Source organism: Bombyx mori, chromosome 3, assembly GCF_030269925.1.
Source record: "Bombyx mori chromosome 3, ASM3026992v2".
Taxonomy (NCBI): domain Eukaryota; kingdom Metazoa; phylum Arthropoda; class Insecta; order Lepidoptera; family Bombycidae; genus Bombyx; species Bombyx mori.
Window position 1 is genome coordinate 4,066,653 of NC_085109.1, and position 22,000 is coordinate 4,088,652.

Sequence of the window (22,000 nt, forward strand, 5' to 3'; positions counted from 1 at the left end):
AACATAATAATTTTTTCTTCTACCTACGCCGAAAGTTCGGTTTTCGTCCCGCTGTACAGAGAAGAAAGTGTAACTTTTCCTCCCGCTGTACAGGGAAGAAAGTGTAACTTTTCCTCCCGCTGTACAGGGGAGAAAGTAACTTTTTCTCCCTGGGTACAAGTGCGCATGCGCGTTAGTGTCTACGTCTGCTCTCACGCACCTAAAATTCTCCGCCATTGTTGTGCTCGGGTAATTTGCATTATTGTGTTTAGTGTAAAAATGAAATAAACAAATGGCAATAAAACTTTATACTGAAATATTAAACAAAGATGAGTTCATCAGACAGTACTTATTTAATTAGTGGTAGTTTATTTAAAAATTAAAAACAATTAATTTTTATTTTATGTGGATGGGGGTCTTCGCCCCTGGACCCCGGCTCGGTACTCCACGAACTTTCGGCATGGTAGGAGAAAAAATAGTATGTGCACCGCGGGAGAAAAGTTGGACATTTCCTCCGCGTGAGGACACGCTGGAGGAAATGTTTTCTCCCTTGGTGCACAATGTACGACTACATTTCAGTGTTAAATGAAGTCGGCAAATCTGAAAAAAAGTATTCTAAGAATTTTAATTATAAAACTACACCTACCTACATATACATTTATGTGTATTATAACCACCATTTACTGAGATTAAATTTCATCTCATATCATCTTATCTAATTTCATTTCATTTAATTTCATGCCATTTGATTAATGTTTCAAATTAGTGACCTTCATATTACCACCATTTTTCATAAAAAATTATAAAAGATTAGACTGTAGACCTTTGCCTTTCCAGTTGGAAAAATAGAACTACTACTATAACTTCTACAATAAACTATCTTCAATCAGAGTAACTTAAGCTTTCCGTTCAACATTAGACCACTTACCCACTTTTCTATTTTTTTATTTCCAAGCGGGATACATTTTACCATAAACTTCTCGGTGGTAGATTCTGCGAAGCACGGCTCTTGCTAGGGTTCGTGTTAGCAACGTCGTCAGGTTTGAGCCCCGTGAGCTCACCTACTAGTTAAGGTTACGCTGGAATAGCCTCTCAAGGCTACCAGCTTAAGTAGGAAAAAAAACTGAAATTTTGAATTATGAGGTTTATTATTTAATGAAGAAAGCGCGCCAAAATTTGATATTTGTCAGCAAATCTTTTCTTTCTTGAGGTCGATTCTGAAGTGGTAGGTCGTGACAAATGAAACATCGCAGCAAAGTTTTTTATATTCATACTCAAAAGTTTCATAGAAAGGTAAGTTTGTACTTTTTATAATAAGTAAAGGTTACAGGTGTAGTTTTATAAAAAATCAATATGATCTATATTGTTGTTTACGTGTTTAACATTGGCCCACCATTTTGTGAGATTATTACTCTATGCTCATGAGAAATCATTTAAATTTCAATTATAAAGGTTAAAAACCACGGAAAATCCATATTTTTTATTAATATCCAGTAAAACTGGGACAATACGGACAAAATTGTTCGCATGGCGGGACAAAGCTACCCAGATGAATGGACTTAATGGTGCCTATCGAGAACTACTAATTGCATAGATAACAGGTACACATATTATTTAAGAATCAAGTGTATTATCTATGAACAGACAAGACTGTATGGGCTTAGATCCTCTTGCCTTAATAAGGAAAAATTGTACCAAAAAAATATCTATGGTCTTGTGGCCGCTTCGTTTCCTTCATAGTTTCCCTTCCCTATTTTGTTTTTGAGCTAAATATCTTTTTGTTTATAAATATTAATGATAAACTGTAATTAAAATAAAGTATGACTACTTATACTCAATTACAGCGCCTTAGTAATTATTTTTTAGGGAATTACAAGACTGTTCTATGCGGAAGGTAAGTTTGAGGTTATAACGCTTAAAACATTGTTTATTTATGAATTAGTAACTGGCTAAAGACCCTTCTAAGTTTTTTTTTATTAATTAATTCGACGAAAAAATAACGAACAGTAGTATTAGTTACTTCCGCGTATCTTCTATAAGCAAACAATGATTTTACCAAAAAATTTATTAAAAAATTAACTTTTTGAATTACTTTGTAAGCTCACTTAATTATCTATAATACGTAATAATACGTGCAAAACATTATCTTTTTCAGAGTAAATTGGATAACGCCAATACAATCATGTGACTATACAAAAAAATCTGCAGAGCAGAGGTTGGGCCTGAACAAGCCTAAACGACCTCTTACGCCATTCTTTAAGTTCATGTCACAAATGCGACCAGCTCTTCTTGCCAAGAACCCTGGCATATCATCCAAAGAGGCTATAGCATGGACGTCGAAACATTGGCAACAACTTGATATGGAGGTATTCATATTTTATATTCATTTTGAATTACTTACCACTGACTTAATTGTTAGTTTACTTGATATAGTTCTATAAAGTAATACATATGTTAGGGATTTGAATCCTTTAACAGGTCATGTATTTTCTGATAAATATTTAACACATACCCTTAACAACTTCCTTGTGAATTGATACCCTGAATCACATATTTTTTATATATGGAAAGGATTTAATAAACAGCCTCCGAGCCTCTATATGAAGCTAGTATGCTGCCTCAGGTTTTATTTTATCTCAAGCGGTGACTGGTGAACCAAGGTGTGAAGCAAGTTGCTTAAGCATCACAAGAATGGTTCTTAGGCTACCTCAGGGTAGTTCATAGATTGATCATAAATTTTCATTTCTGTCCTACTCCTATTAAAATAAAATAAAATTAAATTAAATTTGCTACATATATGTTCTAATTAAAAATATATAAATATTCTTTCTCATATAATTATGTCCAAATAATTATACTTTACAAAATAGCAAGCTCTGAATTACTTGCTGATACTTCTTAGTGGTGGAACTGCAATCTGAATCAGTGGTAAAGTATTGATTATTTAATAATAATTGTAATGTTTATTAATGGGAAGAGTGTAATAGATGATTTATATATTTGAAAGCATAGTATAATTTTTGACTTGTAAAAGTAGAAACAAACATAATATGACCTACAATTAAAGTTTGTAATGTTATTGATTAAGAAAAGAGGGAAGTTCAATTTATACTGAAATATAGCTGCTTTCAACAACACAATTGTTACTATTAATTTATAAAAAAAATATAGAAAAAATAAATGAATGAGCCCACACATAGCACAGCAAGGATTATTAATAACTTGTAACATGGGATATGTAAAATTTATAAATAACTGAACTTTTAGACAAAAACCCAAATGGCGAAAGAATATCAGAAAGATTTGGAGGATTACAATAAAATTAAAGCAATGTATGAGACATCGTTAACAGAGGAACAAAAGGCAGATATAAAAAGAGTTAAAGAAGAAATGGCACAGGCCAAAGAAAAGAGAAAATTAAAAGCGGTATGTTTTATAGTGGACCTAGTTAATCTGAACAACTACTTTTGCTGTATTAGATAGGTCTTTATTTTAATTTCAGTGGCACAACCTGGACGAAGCTTCTGTGTAATAATGGTTATGTGTGAACTGATAATGATTTTGACTAGAAAATAATAATAATGGTTGTTGAAACCCTTTACCTAAATTGAGTATACTAAATAATGTTAAGGCTCAGTTGCAACTCAATTTGAAAAAAATCGCAAATAATAAAATGAAACTATCATATTTTCAGGAATATAAGGAACTGGGCCGGCCTAAGAAACCAATGTCTTCATACTTTATATACATGCAGTCTAGAAAAGATAATATACAAGGAAAAACACTAAAGGAATATCAAGAGACAGTCAAGAAAGATTGGATAAACTTACCTGATAGTGAAAAAGCAAAACTGGAGAAGCAAGCACAAACATTAATGGATAAATATAAGTAAGTAACAATTGCCATGTAGAGTTTGGAAATAGAAGTAATGACCTTGGAGCTAAAAATTAATACTGACTGGCTTCTCTTCTCTTCTCTTTTTTCCTACTTATTCACTGGTAGCCTAAGGGGCTATTTCAGCCTCTCGCAGACAGGTAGATGAACTCACAGGCTCAACCTGAGAAATGTTCCTTAGTAGTTTAGTAGTAGATTCTGATCTACCATCAGATCGAAATCGGCATTCTTATCTCTAGACAAATTTTTTGTTATGAACATGTAGAAGATGGTATTATAGGGGACTCTTCCAACAAGCAGCTTGAAAAATTAATAATCCGGGTGTTGTTTAGTACTTGTATATATCAACCGTAGCAGTTATGAATGTCTGGTCTACATTTTAGCGATTTCATTTTATTGCATTAAAACTCTCAGGAAAAGTTATAGATTCCGCTGCCAATTATTCAACTCCTAAAATCAACTATCTTTGTGTTTATAAGTGGAAAAAGAATGTTTTAGTGTGTACTATTAATACTATTGCATAGTATGTTGAGGCTTTAGTTGTCGGACCCGCAATTTACAACAGACTCGAGTCTGCCAATGTGAGCGATATTTTTCCAAATGTTTCCGTCATCTAGAAGTCAAATTATTACACTTACTAAATCCATCAGTTCCGTCACAAAATGCAAATCCTAATTTTGGATTAACGGGCACTTATGTGGAAACTCATCTAGAAAAAAGTGAGAAAACAAACACCATCTTATTCAAATAATATTTTAAAGAAATGTCGGTTATGGTAAATTACAAAGACAAAATTAAAAAATTGCAGTTCCACTGAGAAAGTCTCAGTAAATGACCACCATTTTACTGAGATTAATAAATATAATTCGTTTTTAATAATTTATAAAATTAAAACAAAAAATATACTGTTATTTTTTTTTTATTTGGTGTCTTTTTTTAACAACACGCCATGTAATTTAATATAGTCTGATTTCCAATAGCTACAGTTTCCAGGAGATAACAAATCCAGGGTGTGTTCAATTTGAGGAGTACCATAATTTTGTCACGTGAATCTTTTAGATTTCAATAGTCTTAGTCTCTCAAGTATTGATGTGATTGGTGATTAACATCTAAAGTTGATCACACCAGAGACCAGTAGATGGCAAGTGAATACCACCCATGCTTAAATCTTCCAATGAAATTGAATGGTTATTGTGTAATCTAATCAACAACTATACACAATAATTATGTATAAGCAGATTATTATTAAAATATTTGCATTATATTGTGTACTATAACTTAATACAACATATTTTTAAAATACTTTCAGGAAAGATCTTCAAGCATGGGAACTAAAAATGGTTTCAATTGGTCGGACAGATCTAGTTAGATCGAAACCAGCCAAAGAGAAGAAAACCAAAAAAGTTGATAGTTCACAATAGGAACTCGGGTGCTCTGATGATGCTGATTCCATACTTACCGATTCGCCAATTGTCGATATGAAATCAGTACAAAGCATTGATAAAGATGTTAAAACTAGTCAAATAATTCCACTAAATTCAGACAGTATAGGTAAAGATCAAAGGGAGACAGATACAAATCATCAGAGCACGGGTGACCAAGTTGTGTATGACAAACAGACTATAAGTGACAGCACTAAGAACAAAAAAAGTAAGGGTTTCATTAGTAGTATTAAAAGTTTCTTTAAGCATTAAGTGTTTCTCAGCTTCCTAATTATGTTCATTTGCATTAATTTGGTTTCATATTATTATGTATTTTGTTTACATTAGATGTAGCTATTAAAGTTACTCACACATCATTAGAAATGTCTTTTTATTTGCTCATTTTTTCCTAATTCGTATATTATAATTTTTTTGAGTTTGGCACATACACATATTTTTGTTTGATTTGTGTATTGGACAGAAAAAAGTACATAGCCCAAATGATCATATACTTGTAAGTTGGAAGGTATTGTATGCAACGTGAAATGAGACTGATTACCTACATTGAACATTGATATGGCATGAAACGAAATTAGATGAGATGGGATAACACCGTTAGTGTTGAATGAGATGAAATGAAAAAATCTCTAAGCTTTATTTTTATTTTTTAGATGGGTGGACGAGCTCACAGCCCACGAGTGTGCTTAGTGCGAGTTTTTTAACGTTCTCGATAGCGTAAAAGTTAGCTCATACATATTTGTATGGAATGGGATCGTTTGCCTAAGTTTGCCACTAGGGGCGCTGTTCCAACTGCATACAAAATTGGGCTAACTTTTACGCTATCGAGAACGTTGAAAAACTCGCACTAAGCACACTGAGTGGTTATGTTGTTACTGGAGCCCATAGACATCTACAACGTAAATGCGCCACCCACCTTGAGATATAATATCAAACCGAAACGCATTACTGCTTCACAGCAGAAATGGGTAGGGCGGTGGTACCTACACGTGCGGACTCACAAGAGGTTCTACCACCAGAAAATTGGTAAAGTAAAGTAAAGTAAATTGGTAAACCTTTACCTACTATGAACTTTTTAGAAGCCGAGAAGCCACGCCCAATAATAATAGATTGCTTTTAATGATAAAACCACGATTTGCACGCCTTTGTTATTACATCATTAACTTTTATTATTTGAATTACAATTAAATATAAATAAATAAAAAATAATAGATTCCAACAAATATCAAAGCCGCAAAATTGGGCACCTAATTACTGGTGGTGAACCGTATCGTAAACACGCATGGGCATCCACCATTATTCGTGCTCTTGTCGCGATGCAGACATACGTTCCGGCTTTGTAATGTGGGACAAATGTTATACAATACAGTTGAAACTTCGATGGTGTTGGTATGATGGTATTCATGGTGTGTTGCCTATTGGCTCCGGTAAGTATCTAACACCTGGTCGGTTGTGATCTCGTCCCATCTATTCAATACAGAAGCAACTAGAAACTGAATAATGCATTTTAATGTATATTATTATATTTATTTATTTTGCTATCAAACCATGAGTAGCCAGATTACAAAACAAAACGCCCGCCGACCTAGTTACGTACCTATTCTTTCAGGATACCGCGGTTCAGATCGCCATTTTACAGTTTAATAAGTACCTATGTTCAATGACGACCAAACTGAAATAAACACATTTGAATATCTGAACTTTGATCTTCAAACGATTTCAAGAGTTTTTGGCAGTAGGTGACAGTTACAGTTATATTCCCTTTAGGACTAAGACACTAAAGTATGAAATCTAGACTAAGATGATAATCGCAGCTTCACCGTGGAGGTTTAGACTTAGAAACTTTTTTGCGTAATACGCATTGATGACGCCTCCTGAACCGAAACTAGAGTCGCAAGTCCATCGGCATGGCATTCTCAAAGTTCCTCTCTCGGCAACACGATGACACCCGGCACACGCGCGGTGAATCCGAGGATTGCTAATATTTAAAAATAATTTCTCATTTATCACATGAAATCAAATTGAACAGGCTGGAGAAATTTAAATTAAACCTGTTTGAACCTCTTAAACATGATCCATTTTAGAATTCACCAAGAACCAAACTGCAGTACTTTTTCATCACAGTAATTTAATTTTTACAAATAGGTTTAGCACATTTTATGAACTTTTAAAATACATTTTATTATCTTACAGTGAGGACTCTCATTTTAATTGTTTACTAGAAGATGTAAGGCAGAGAAGCACACAAATGTTCCATTCCAACTTTTTATTTCAAACATTAAGAAATATATTAATTAAAAATATATTATTATTTATTTCCAGACCTTTAGTTTAAATCTTGAAATTAAGCTGATATTTAATTTAAAATGCAAATTAGTAGGTAGATTTTTAAAATTTAATAACAGAAGAATTATAAATTAAAGGGGAAGTTTGTGATTTTACGAAGTACATAAAACTACACCTATGTAAAATAATTACATATTTGTTCTTTGGTAATACGACTTTTCACACTACATAGGTACCAGCTTAACTCCATAATCAAATACCGTAACCATTACATTTTAGTTTAATTATACTTAATCTGCATATTAGTGATGTTAATTTTCACAACACAATTCATTAAGATGATGATAATACATTGAAACTGATAAATATAAAAGTATAAACATGATACATATAAAGAAATGAATACTGAATTGTCTTAGACAGTTTTTATTGCTTTCTGAATAGGTTAGCATTATGAACTCTGCACTATTCGAAGTCAGCATGGATGTTAAAAGCAAAACCTCTTGTCTTCATTTTTCAGTATGTGAAATAGTTATTCTTAAATTTACTAACCAAAGATATCTTGTACATAATATGTACATGACTAATTCTGACAACACAGAGTTTGACTAAAAAGAATTAATTTTAACACCTTGAAATAAACAAGAGATTAACCCATAAATGTTTTTAATCATGTCTACACTCTAGAAAAGTATAGTAATGGATTTAATGTGTATGTTTAAGCTATATAATTTACTTGGGATTTTTTTTTTCTGGTGTTTATTTGAATTTTATGAAACTAAATGCACAAAAATTTTAGTCAAAAACATTAAATTTCATAATTAAGATTATCATCCCAGAAAGAAATGTTAGAAACAATTAGACATCAGATATTTAGAAATGTCACAAAGAAAATTCTAAATTTTCTGCAGATTTTAGTAACTATAATGCAAGAACAAAAACTCAAGTATTAATATTATAACTACTTTTGTATTTACTATTTTGAGCAAATAAATTTGTTTTAACTTTATGACATGTATATACATATTAAATTTATTTATTAAACACTAAAAATGGCAATGTGATTAAAATGCATGTATATCGCAACTTCTCATTTACAGAGCTTGTTAAAAGAGCACTAATCAACCAACGTTCGTCATACATCTGAAAGAAACTATTCTGAGAATAAATACATATCGACGCTTGAAACGCAAACGTGACTAAGCGACAATGCGTGAACTTTACAGTAGACTAATTTAAAGTTGCAATACCTGAAAACAAAATTTATTTTAACGAATCTAGTTTTAGTAGAATCTAGCTAGTAGCTGTAAGATTGAAACGATTTTAATAGACCTAGAAATATTTTTTTTTGCGCATTGAATATGGTTATTGCCTATCATTTATGTACAAAGCACTTATTGTCGCTTAGTCACGTTTGCCTTTCAAGCATCGATATACTAAATGAATGACTGCATAAAAAATAGTAAAAAAATATTTCTTTTTCTTTTTTACATGGTTGAAGCAATTTGAAAATTAACTGTTCAGTAGCCAAAAACTTCAATTATTTTTAACCTATAGGCCGATCTTTGTCTAGCTAATCAGTCATTCATAAATTTCAAGAACAGTGCCTTAGAGGACTGTGATATACTCATAAACAGATTGTATGCAAACAGTCACAAATAGATAAACAAAAATGTCCCTTACAACTACAGCTAGGCTTTGGGCAATGTAAATAACATTTTTAAGTCTGTTGGACATCACACTATTTATGAATAACATTGCATTTGTAGTGTTTGAATTGTCTTTAGGTGGAAACCATATGATTTTTGTCACCGAGTATATAAATATTGGTAAAAATAAATTTGTTGTATTTGTCAAAGGGTTAAAACTATAGTATATTTGCAACAAAAATGACATTAATACCATGTCGTATTTGTGTACTAAGAGTAAGGTTTTCAATGAAGTTCGTGAATTCCGTGGCGTTCTCTGCGCACGGGATGGAAAAGGTGAAGGGTCATCGACAGGTTCTCCATCGCCTGCTGCTGTCTCAGGACCGAATATTGTTAAAGGTTCTTGTGAGGTGTGGTCAGAAACTATAGAGTCGTTAATGCGTACTCCACTTTCATCCTGATGAGCTGCTGTAGCTGGAATCTCGATATCTTGGCTAGAATCAACTGTCCTGACCGGAGATCCTATTAGCAGAAAATTTGCAATAAGCAAAACAAAAAATTAAAAACATGACTTAAATATTATATATTCACTGATATGAAATAACCTCGGGCACAACTGTCGGCGCTTTTTCCAGTCAAAAATTGAAGCCGGCTTTGAGAATTTTCTAAAATTTTTCTTCGGCGAGCTTCGCGACGAGCTGCAGCTGCTTCAGCCATTTTTGACGTTGCAATGACGTAAAGTAAACCTACACAATAGAGTAGATGCACATAGACTATTTCGCCTTCTTTGAGGGATTTTATGACCTAGTTACTAAGACCTTTAAGTCGTCCTATTTTAATTTGTATTCTTAATTTTATGAAAAATGATAATATGGAGTGAAATGAAGATGATTAATTTGAGACATTAATCAACTGGGATGAAATTAAATGATATGGGATGAAATGTAATCTCAGTAAAATGGTGCTCATTTACTGAGATTTTTTCAGTGGACTTCTTACGGCCTGGCCACGGGGATCGGCGGTGCGAACAGCGAAGCGGTGGACGAGGCGACCATTCGCGCAGCACCGTTTGCAGGCCACGGGTACTCACGTTCGCCGCCGCGACTAGTAAGGAAGTCCGACAGCGAAATGTCTATATCGAAATTATCTCGATATTGCTTACAAATTAATAGTTTTTTGGTTCAGGACCTATTATTTGGAAAAGATCGTGAAGTACATGATTTCAATAAGAATCGGAGTATACCTATAGATGGAGAATTCCACAAGAAGTACGAGCAATACTTTGGGTGACTAGACTTCCAAATAGCTGGTCTAGCTAGTATTTCAGCTAATTTTTTTTTATTGCTTTGATGGGTGGACGAGCTCACAGCCCACCTTGTGTTAAGTGGTTACTGAAGCCCATAGACATCTACAACGTAAATGCGCCACCCACCTTGAGATATAAGTTCTAAGGTCTCAAGTTCATCAGCTCATCGTTTCAATATTTGTTATTATTATTAAAATTGTATGTCTTTGTAATAAATAAATAAATAAATAAAAATAAAATAAAAAATAAAAAAGTATAGTTATAATGGCTGCCTCACCCTTCAAACCGAAACGCATTACTACTTCACGGCAGAAATAGGCAGGGTGGTAGTACCCACCCGTGTGGACTCACAAGAGGTCCTACCACCAGTAATTACGCAAATTATAATTTTGAGGATTTCATTTTTATTACACGATGTTATTCCTTCACCGTGGAAATCAATCGTGAACATTTGTTGAGTACGTATTTCATTACAAAAACTGCTACCCGCCTGATATTCGAACACCGGTGCATCGCTCAACACGATTGCACCGAACGTCCATTAGGCCACGACGACTTTAAAAATATAAAATAAAAAATAAATAAAAAATATAAAAATTTCGGCGTTAATTTTTCGCGGCGAAAACAACTAAACTCATTTAATCACTGTACTGTTCGCCGCGACTACCGCTCGACTCCGTGGCTCGCGCCGTCCGTATTCATGCATTTGTTTTGCTCGCCCGCCGCATCGCGCGATTCGCTCGGTACATTTCGCCGGTCGCTTCGCCGGTCGCCGGTGCGCGTGGCTTGTTAGGTACATTTCTATGCTCTTATTTTAGTCGCTAGACGCTTCGCCGTTCGCACCGCGCGAATATTCGTATCGGCGAATGTCCCGTGGCCAGGCTGTTAGAGGATCCCGATAAGCTACGTCCAGCGGCTTTGTTTCGTTTTCCCACATTTGTGCACTTTCACATATATTAAACAGCTAATAAACCACCGTTATTACACATTTAAACCTGAAGAAACGCTAAATAGACAAAATAAAACAAATCACACAACTTCACTCCTCACGTTCCCGCCAAAAGGCCCGCTCATAGACTACTTAGAGATACGAGATAGATACTACAAGATAAAATACTTATAATATCTTTGTGAACATTCAGCACGTAGATTCAGCAACTTGGTTTGACGTACATATGCTGGAGGACCTCCAGAAATGAGAAAATATTGAATAGAAACAACAAAGAGGACGGACAAAAAAAGATAATTAGTGCGAAAGTGATATCGGTGCCTACAGACATTAAAACGTGAATATCGCGACTCATCGAGTGGGCTCTTACACTCTTCAGCCTAGAAATAAATAGAAACAGAACCAGCGCTATGGCCTAGCATTGTGCGTTCTCATCAGTAAATAAGCATTGCCGATCGCATTACGCTTATAATATATTATCCCTGTTTTCCAATTACAGCACAAGAGCGTATTCTGCAGCATAATGCTCAACGTTGAATATTCCAACTACAGCAACGCTTCGCACAATCGAGCACTCTCAAAAGTACTGCTCTCGCGTGACACTCGCAATCACTCGCAATCGATATAGACTCAGTGACAGAAAATTGACAAGTGTTTTTTCTTTAGGTTGGCATTGTTCGAAATTTTATATAAATTATCGTTGAGCATTATGCCGCATAATGCGCTCTTGTGCTGTAATTGGAAAACAGGGTATAATATGTGATTGCCATAGTCCGACTAAGGCCTAAGCCTCTAATCGCATACGTGACCTTCGAGAAAAGATCAAATAGATGGTGCTTTTCTTAACTGAAATAAAACAACCAATTACGATACTACTAGACAGGATTGTAATGATTATTATTTAAAAAAATATTCAGTTAAGAAAGGTATTTATCGACTATATATCTCCTTCCTGATTTTCACTTTTAGAAAGATTCATTTCAAATACATACAGAAATAATAGATAAAAATTATTCTTATTTATATTATGTACGCTTTTTGCATTACAAAGATTTAAAATGAACATCTACATAATTTGTAAGCTTATAGACACCATTGATACAACATTAGCCTAGTTATACAAAAACGTAGCCGTCTAGCCCAGTTTTACATATTTCGAGATCAAGTCCATGTCTTTTTAAGTAGAAAGTGAAATGATATTGTCATATCACTTTTACCTGAAAATCATATTTTTATAAAATCAATTTTAACATTCACAAAGTAATAGGAATATACGAAGACTAATAGTTTAAGCAGCTATGATAGAAAGAAGAAAAAGAAGGCTAGAAGAACATAGCTAGTGAACAATTCCAAATTCATTTAATATTTCATCTGACGATGCTAATCTATGGCTGCATCATGAGAATGGCGAGGTCGAATTTACTTAGATTGGTGATCTGTGGCATAGATAATACACTTAATTTTTGAGATCTGTGGTCGAAACAGGAAACAGAAACAGCAACGCTAAGAATTTTGTTTGGCGCCTTTACCGGGCCGGCCTGAGTTATCAGATAATTACGTTGAAGTTCCATAAAAATAAATTCTGTTACATACAAAATGGGAGATAAAGGAGACGGAGGTAAATGATCAAGTATTGGAAGTGGTTATGTTTCTTTGTGTTTTTTAATCTGCCGACTCTGGAATGACAGCTAACAGTTTTTGGTTATCACACTTCGCCTATCAGTAATGTTTTAAAAATTGTAGAAACCTTCGATGACGCGGTTGAAGAGAGAGTAATCAACGAAGAATATAAAATATGGAAGAAAAATACACCATTTCTGTACGACTTGGTGATGACCCATGCACTGGAGTGGCCCTCGCTCACTGCCCAGTGGCTCCCCGATGTCACCAGGCCAGACGGAAAGGATTATTCCGTACACAGGTAAATTTAAATGCATATGGGGATATTAATACTTGAAACAAACTCTTTTAACAAACTTAACGTTTTTACAACTAAAATGCAATATTTAAATCTATAAAAATTCTATTTAATAATTTACTTCATACTATATCAATATAAATAAATTTAGACCATTATCATTGTAATAAGTAATTACTATGAATAGGCCGAAATGTTACATTTACATATTTTTGTGCAGACTTATCTTAGGAACACACACATCTGATGAACAGAATCACTTGCTGATCGCCAGTGTGCAACTACCTAATGAAGATGCACAATTTGATGCCAGCCATTATGATAATGATAAAGGAGGTTTGTGATGAGCATGACCTAAATTTCTAACTTAGACTTTAACTAGGTATTAGCACATAAAAAGCGAATTGAAAAAAATCAAACTGACATAAATTGAAATTGAAGGTAGTTGGAACTTTTGTTACGTTCCACAGAATTAACACAGGAGATTCATTCTCAATTTATATGTCGTGAGTTATTTAAAAACTATAAAGCACTTATGCATATTTTTATATATTTTTTAAGTTTTTAATGAACACTATGTGTGTCTTCTAGGTTGTTGAGGGACCAATACAGCGTGTATTTTCGAAAAAAATTGGCACCCGCCTTTCATATTTCATTAATGTAGTACCATTTATTTATCTGAATACACAGAGTTCAACAAAGACTTTGACTTGTGAACTGGATGTGAGGCATATTGACAGATAATTATTACCATCTTGCAATTTTTCTGTCATGAAATAGCCATTTACTTAAAGCTCACTTCATGTCCCAAGATCAGTGGTGGTAATCACATTGTGATGTCAGTAAGTTCTAATAACACACCACAGCTTGGGCCGTAAACTACTCCAAGTTTGTGCATTAATAAGGGCATATAAAACATTAAACAAAAGTCATCCTGTTTTACTACTTATCTAGAGGGCTATATGCTTGTTCACCCTGTTCAATAATTCAAGTTATAATAAACAATGATGAATTCAATAGCTTTTACTCCTGTGAAAAAAGAGAATTAAAAAAAATATAACAATTATTTATGAAAAGTGCAGCTAAAGTATATATATATGTTTTAAATTTGTGAATTGGAGATACCTTATGGCAAATGCTAATTTAAAGGCAAATATAATCCATAAACATTATTTATTTCATTTTCTTCTCATGCTTATAGAATTAGGATATAGTTCACCATATAGGACCATATGTGAATTCTGACTATGGTTAATTGCGACATTTACTAATTGTAAAATAAAATAAAACCGTTGAATATGGTAGGATGTGCCAGACCAGACACACATTACACTTTTAACAACATAGAAAAATAAATACTATTTGGCCATATCCATAATTTTATTCATTGTATTCTTTATTACTTCAGAATTTGGAGGCTTTGGTTCTGTATCAGGCAAGATTGATATAGAAATTAAGATCAACCATGAAGGTGAAGTGAACAGGGCCCGCTACATGCCCCAGAATCCTTGCGTCATCGCAACGAAGACGCCGTCGTCTGATGTACTTGTCTTTGATTATACAAAGCACCCCTCCAAACCTGAGCCTTCTGGAGAGTGCCATCCTGATCTAAGGTAAACACTGAATCCGCGATAATAAACAAACAACACAAAACTATTCAGCTCATTTATACTGTAGCTGTCAGTTTTGTACTCATCACCACTTGAAATGCTTACCAGAGTTTTTCTGTCTTTAAATGCTTCTCATGATTAACATCACAAAGTGGACCATTAATTCATTTGCTATTTAGTGCAATAAAAAACAAAATTGTTGAAGCCTTGACATTACAATTTAAACATCAATATCAAGCATATTAGATCGGTTCACAAGCTCTTTTTTATATATTTGTCTTTTTCTTAGGTACCTTGAAAAAAGTAATCTATTAATGTCTATTCAATATCATTTTATATTACAGATTGCGTGGTCATCAAAAAGAAGGTTATGGCTTGTCATGGAATCCAAACCTTAATGGATATCTTTTATCAGCCAGGTTTGTAGCCTAATATTTTATATAAAACTAGCGACCTGCCCTCACTTCGCTTCGGAAACTGTAATTTATTATTGATTTCTTTACTATTTAATGGATGTTATTATACATATAAACCTTCTTCTTCAATCACTCTATTTATTAAAAAAAAACCGCATCAAAATTCGTTGCGTAGTTTTAAATATTTAAGCATATATAGGGACAGAGATAGCGACTTTGGTTTATACTATGTAGTGATTATACATTTTGAATTCCAGTCTAAGTCTGAACATGTAATAGTTCTTGTTGAAATTATTAAAATATAACATGTTTTTTGAAATGTAATTGTTAAATGATTTTTTCTGATTGTTAAAGTTGTTTGTCAAAGCCATTAAGCCATTAGCCATTTGAATACCGAGTTACAAAATATCTCTTTATTCGCGTTTAGTCTAATGGAGTGTATTGTTGTATGTGTAGTGATGATCATACAATCTGCCTGTGGGACATCAACGCGACGCCAAAGGAGGGGCGGGTCATCGAAGCGAAGTCCGTGTTCACCGGCCACACGGCCGTCGTCGAGGACGTCGCGTGGCACTTGCTACACGAGTCGCTCTTCGGATCCGTGGCTGACGACCAGAAACTGATGATATGGGACACCAGGTAACACCAACAACTAACTTTTTGAGGTTCTTTTTTATTGCCCCTTGTAGGCAGACGAGCATACGGCCCACCTGATGGTGAGTGGTTACTGTCGCTCACGAACGTCGGCAACGCGTGGGGCAGAGCCCAGCCACAGCCTACCATTTGAAAAGTTACAATTGTAAATATAAAACATTATAAATGAGACAAGATCAAGACATACTGATTATGTAATTGTGAATTGTACAATACTTATTAACTAAGAGACCTATTTAAGACAATCATGATAATAAAATCATTAGTTTGAATATGAAAGTGCTTTTCCTATCATGGCATGATAACACAAACAGGAGGTTGTTTTCACATATTTCTGCAGATAACTTGTATTTGGTATTGACCTTCATTACTTGTTAATAATTACCTTTAATTATTTTTTTATGATATAATGACACATTTCGTTTAAGTGTAATAATGAGGTATGCATATATGGTAGTAATAATTAGTAAAATAGAGCACAATTATGTTGTAATTACAGATGTAATAATACATCGAAACCATCTCACACAGTGGACGCACACACCGCTGAAGTTAACTGCCTCAGTTTCAATCCCTATTCAGAGTTCATTCTTGCTACTGGCAGTGCGGATAAAACGGTAATGTTACTAATTTTAATTCAAATATACACATCTAACAAGTCAAAACTTCCATAGCGTTTTGCTTATTATTTAATTGTAATATTTATATATCAATTTTTTGTAATTTAACGAAACTTGTGTTCACAAGCTTTGAATTCAATCAGCTCATGATACACTGAAAAATGAAACTACAGTTTTAATATCATAATAAACTAAATAATAAATAGCCTATCCTTAATAATAGGTTAACTACTATAACTATAAATATAATTTCCGTCTAGGTTGCGCTTTGGGATCTACGCAATTTGAAATTAAAGCTACACTCGTTCGAGTCGCACAAAGACGAAATATTCCAAGTACAATGGTCGCCACACAACGAAACTATTCTCGCGAGCAGTGGTACCGACCGAAGGTAAAATTACAGATAATTGAATTTTCAAACTTTTTGTTACATCTTGTGTACAGACAAGAACTCTCAAAATAATAGTATTAAACGGTAGGTAAAATAAAATCAACACCCATAAAAAAAACAGATATGGAATTGAAGTTGCAAAGTAAATATAAAAGCTCAGACTTCTTGTGGGCTTACAGCCACTTTTTGGGCTGATTTTAAAAATCGTAAACATGTACATCTAATTTTTACGCTTTAAATTTGGGAAAATGCACAATACTCAAGAACTGGGTTTGCTGATTGCTGTACGAGACAATAATTATTATGAAAGTTACTTCATTACTTGTTTTTTTAGACTCCATGTATGGGACTTGTCAAAGATTGGCGAGGAACAGACAGCTGAAGATGCAGAAGATGGACCCCCAGAATTATTGTTCATACATGGAGGACACACCGCTAAGATATCTGACTTCTCATGGAACCCTAATGAACCATGGGTCATCTGTTCCGTCTCTGAGGATAACATTATGCAGGTATGCTAAAATTATAGGTTGAATGTTTTTAGCTTAGATAGGCACCTTTTGGGAGAAAGCTGTCAGAAAACATTAATATTATAGTTGATCTTAATGCATAAAATATAATTGCTTTGCTAAAATATAATTTCTCCCTAGCACATAATTATTTATTGGTGTTAGAACTTCTTGTGAGTACACGTGGGTAGGCACCACCACCCTGCCTATTTCTGCCGTGAAGCAGTAATGCGTTTCGGTTTGAAGGGTGGGACAGCCGTTGTAACTATACTGAGACCTTAGAACTTGTATCTTAAAGTGGGTGACGCATTTACTTTGTAGAGCTCGTCCACATATATATGCCATAAAAAAAAAAAAAAAAACTACAAATCTAGGCTATTTGATAAATATTTCGGCACATCATCTCGGATCCTTCTAACAGTGCTTTTAGGTACCCCAAGCACCGGTCATCGTTCTTGTCGAACCCGTCGCTTGCGACTCACTGAGTTTCTCGCCGGATCTTTTCAGTCGCGGTTCAGACTTGGTGGTAGCTTCTTAGAATAGGTAGAAAAAAAATATATATTTGGTATTTGTTGTACATTGATTCGGTGCGGTATCTGTACAGGTGTGGCAGATGGCTGAGAACATCTACAACGACGAGGAGCCGGAGACGCCGGCGTCGGAGTTAGAGTCGGCCGTCAACGTCAACCACGGCTAGTCGTCCTGTCTGTACGACTCATGTGCTCTGTGGAGAGTGTGAAATAACAACATTGTTTAACATTCACTTTTTAATCGTTAATCTGTGAGATAACTCTGCTACAACCGAACAATAATGGGGTACAAGTTTTCGGAACTGTTCTTAGTTCTATAGAATTTTTATCATGTAAACGTTATACAAAACACTAAAATCTTGTTGGAAAAAATGACATTTATTAAAATGCTTTGTAAATATCATTATGAAATTTAACTAACTAATGATCTGCTATTCTAGCTAATTATCTGAGTTTTTTCGAAATATTACAAACAGCATTTTTTACTTCTAATTGAAATTACCACAAAATTTTATATTTTCAATATTTAAATGCAAAAAGTTGTCCCGTTTTTCATACTTTTCAAACTATTTGACAGTAAACAGTATATTAAACATACAAGTATAGATGTAGTGAGAAACTATTTTCCTTCGGGAAAACTCTTGATCTTTATCGGAATACGATGACACCCGAACTGTCAATGAATGATCGTATTAAATGAGTGACATTTTCATATCCATTAATAAGGAACTTTATTGTTTAGTCTCAAATGTCAAAATGACATTGTATAATATAGAGATGCTGCAACCATAACAATTATTACTTAAAACAGGATATTTACTAGGGTATTATACGAAATGAATTCCCGATATTTTTAAGTAATAATTGTTATGTTCGGGATGTGTGGACATAAGTTTCGTCAGTATTATACACAATATCTGCCTTCAGATCTATACTTCCTTATTAAGTCTACGTACTTTACTCTTTTAAGTCTAACGTCATCTTTTCCATCAGCATTTTCCTATTATTAGCAATTTTCTTCAATAAAAAACCCAGTAGTGTAAAATCACATTCTTTGAAATTCATCGTTTCTATTTATTTGGGCTTTAGTGCTTTTATTGTAGGGACTTGTTTATAAATGAGATGAAAGCTATAAACCATTCGTCGTATCACTGCATAATCAAAATCATCAAGATCTAGATAGATTTTCATGCATGGTCTACCCATCTTAATTTTGTTTGTGTTGGTATTTTTATTATTTCTGTATTCTTCCTCCTGGTTCAAAATATTCTTATTGTTGGTCTAGTTGCGTTTGAAATTCGCTGTTGAACTTTGTCAAAATACTCTTGAGTTGTTGCTGTTTTTGAATTTGCTATTTTCCGATATGAAGTACAGGTAAAACTTAAATAAAACTTTTCCGAAAAATTACGAAGTAAAATCTTTTCTCATTATATCTATAAAGTGAATCGTTACATAGCATACAAATAGGTACATAGGCTAAATATAACTTTAACATTAGCAATTGTTCTAATATTTTGGGCAATTGGTGTCTGCGCGTGACAGTCCTAAGTCAATCTATTTCATCAACATAAAAATTAAATTGAGCACAGATTGCATTTTTTTTCCTACCTAAGCTGATAGGTTTGAGAGGCTATATCAGCGTAGCTTAACTAGTAGGTGAGCCCACGGGGCTCAAACCTGATGAGCTTAAATTTGCCTGTTCACGGCTTATCTTAGATTGAAATATATGTTACTATCTATAAATTAAGAACAGTTCTGAAAGTATATCAATTTGTACTCACATTATATTTTAATTAGGGCAACTACCAATTGATAGGTAGGTAGAATGGTTCATCAGTTAAGAGTTCTTGTCAGACGTGCAAGACTTAATATGTCTTCATCAATGATCGTTATCCAACAGTGTACTCGTAAGATTGTGATTTTATTTCAATTTGTCTTAAAATAAGGTATCTAAGTATTATGAATACGTTTTAATGAGAAACAAATTGATTTGAAATCATTAAAAATTTTGTTAACATGAAAAAAATGTTCTAACCGGATTATAATTAAGTTTTTCTTGTATGAATTTTCCAATGACGCTCTAGATTCCAGTCAGAAACAATTTGATAGTTAAATATTGAAAACTTAATAGACAGCCCAAGCCATCAAGCCTTTTCATTATAGTGCATTCATTTTTTATACATGTAGAATTTCACTAATACAAAACTTACTACATATACCTTATTTACATTAAAATTTCATACAATTTTATGGAATGGTGTGGACAATACCCGAAATTTGTTTCGAATTACTACAAAGATTCAAGAAACCTATGGCCTCTGAGTTGATAAACTTATATTTACATTTAAGATGAGACTTCTGTTTTATGTATTTCTTGTTTGCTACAAATACAATTTTTATTTTTTTCAATCCTGTTTATATTTTGTGATTTTTAATTGCGCGAATGATTTCAAAAAGTAGTATATATTTATCCATAAATTAAAAATAATACAGCTTGATAATTCCGAGGTCTATGGACTCGAATAACCACTTAACACCAAATGGGTTCTGAGCCTGTCTATGCAATAAAAAAAAATCGAGTGATGTGACTTCACTATCTTTTAAAAGAAACCTTATTGAGTCTGTGGCGTAGAATATAACTTTTATATATTTTTGTATGTTGTTTCTTTAGGATAATGTTAGTAAACGTATAATATGAAGAATGGTAATTTTTTTAACAAACTATAAAATTGTTAATGTTTTGAAAAGATCTCTAAACTAACTTTTAAAAACATTGTTCAGAAATAATCGATTCTACATTCAGATGAATCTCGATACTTTTAATATTCCCAGGATAATATTGCCATGTGAATAATGGCAAGCAAGCACTACACAGTCCCATTGTAAACTGTAAGCAAAAAAAAACAACCCATTTAATTTATTTCCCGTACGTCACAAGGACTTGTTATTTTTTTAAATTTCAATTTGGTATTTTTAAGAGCATCTTTGACATGCCCGCTGTAAATCATAAATTAATTAGTCTAGATTATATGTAATTTTTAAGTATTTTAGGTAGTGACTGCCAAAAAACAATAGATACAGCCGTTTTTTTTTTAAATAAAATAAATAATAATTTCATTAATAATATTAATTTGGAGCTCTTAAACGGTAAAAATGAATGACCGATCGAGGGTGTGTTGTGTAAGGCGTTGAAATGTACTTTTAAGCTCTGCTAAATAATTATTATGATTAAATATATTGTAAGTGAATCATGTGTTTTATTTAGTGTGGACGGATGACTGGATTGACTGTTTAACCATAAGGTTTGGTGCCCTTTATACCGATGTAGCCCACATATTAATGACGTCCTAAGCGTAGGGGGTGTTAAAAGGTTCGACTACACCATGACTACACCAACACGAAAATTAAAGTCGTCGTGGCCTAAAGGATAAGATGTCCGGTGCATTCGTGCTGAGCGATGCACCGGTGTTCGAATTCCGTAGGCGGGTACCAATTTTTCTAATGAAATACCTACGTACTCAACAAACGTTCACGATTGACTTCCACAGTGAAGGAATAACATCGTGTAATAAAAATCAAACCGCAAAATTATAATTTGCGTAATTACTGGTGGTAGGACCTCTTGTTAGTCCGCGCGGGTAGGTACCACCACCCTGCCTATTTCTGCCGTGAAGCAGTAATGCGTTTCGGTTTGAAGGGTGGGGCAGCCGTTGTAACTATACTGAGACCTTAGAACTGATATCTCAAGGTGGGTGGGGCGCATTTACGTTATATATGTCTATGTGCTCCAGTAACCACTTAACACCAGGTGGGCTGTGAGCTCGTCCACCAATCTAAGCAATAAAAAATA

At 33.8% G+C, this 22,000-nt stretch overlaps 2 protein-coding genes across 4 annotated transcripts; both read left to right on the top strand.

The window, feature by feature from the left end:
- Positions 1 to 1,631: 1,631 nt before the first annotated feature.
- On the top strand, positions 1,632 to 7,615 carry LOC101740456 (transcription factor A, mitochondrial). 3 transcript variants are annotated; one of them, XR_005246179.2, is made up of 7 exons: positions 1,689 to 1,873; positions 2,135 to 2,345; positions 3,247 to 3,405; positions 3,674 to 3,867; positions 5,183 to 5,523; positions 6,922 to 7,047; positions 7,506 to 7,615. XR_005246179.2 is itself a non-coding variant. In XM_004926261.4 (5 exons), exons 1-5 carry the CDS (start codon positions 1,800 to 1,802, stop codon positions 5,292 to 5,294), a joined length of 750 nt encoding a protein of 249 aa, XP_004926318.1. In that variant the 5' UTR covers positions 1,632 to 1,799; the 3' UTR covers positions 5,295 to 5,678. The 3 variants fall into 3 exon arrangements, 1 of the variants encoding a protein (XP_004926318.1); XR_005246180.2 differs by lacking the exon at positions 6,922 to 7,047; XM_004926261.4 differs by lacking the exons at positions 6,922 to 7,047; positions 7,506 to 7,615 and having other exon boundaries at positions 1,632 to 1,873; positions 5,183 to 5,678.
- Positions 7,616 to 12,927: 5,312 nt separating this feature from the next.
- LOC101742735 (chromatin assembly factor 1 p55 subunit) lies at positions 12,928 to 21,398 on the top strand. The gene is made up of 10 exons (XM_038019623.2): positions 12,928 to 13,120; positions 13,246 to 13,423; positions 13,641 to 13,756; positions 14,829 to 15,033; positions 15,375 to 15,449; positions 15,903 to 16,085; positions 16,600 to 16,717; positions 16,981 to 17,111; positions 17,446 to 17,623; positions 18,225 to 21,398. Exons 1-10 carry the CDS (start codon positions 13,099 to 13,101, stop codon positions 18,315 to 18,317), a joined length of 1,299 nt encoding a protein of 432 aa, XP_037875551.1. The 5' UTR covers positions 12,928 to 13,098; the 3' UTR covers positions 18,318 to 21,398.
- The last annotated feature ends 602 nt before the right edge of the window (positions 21,399 to 22,000 follow it).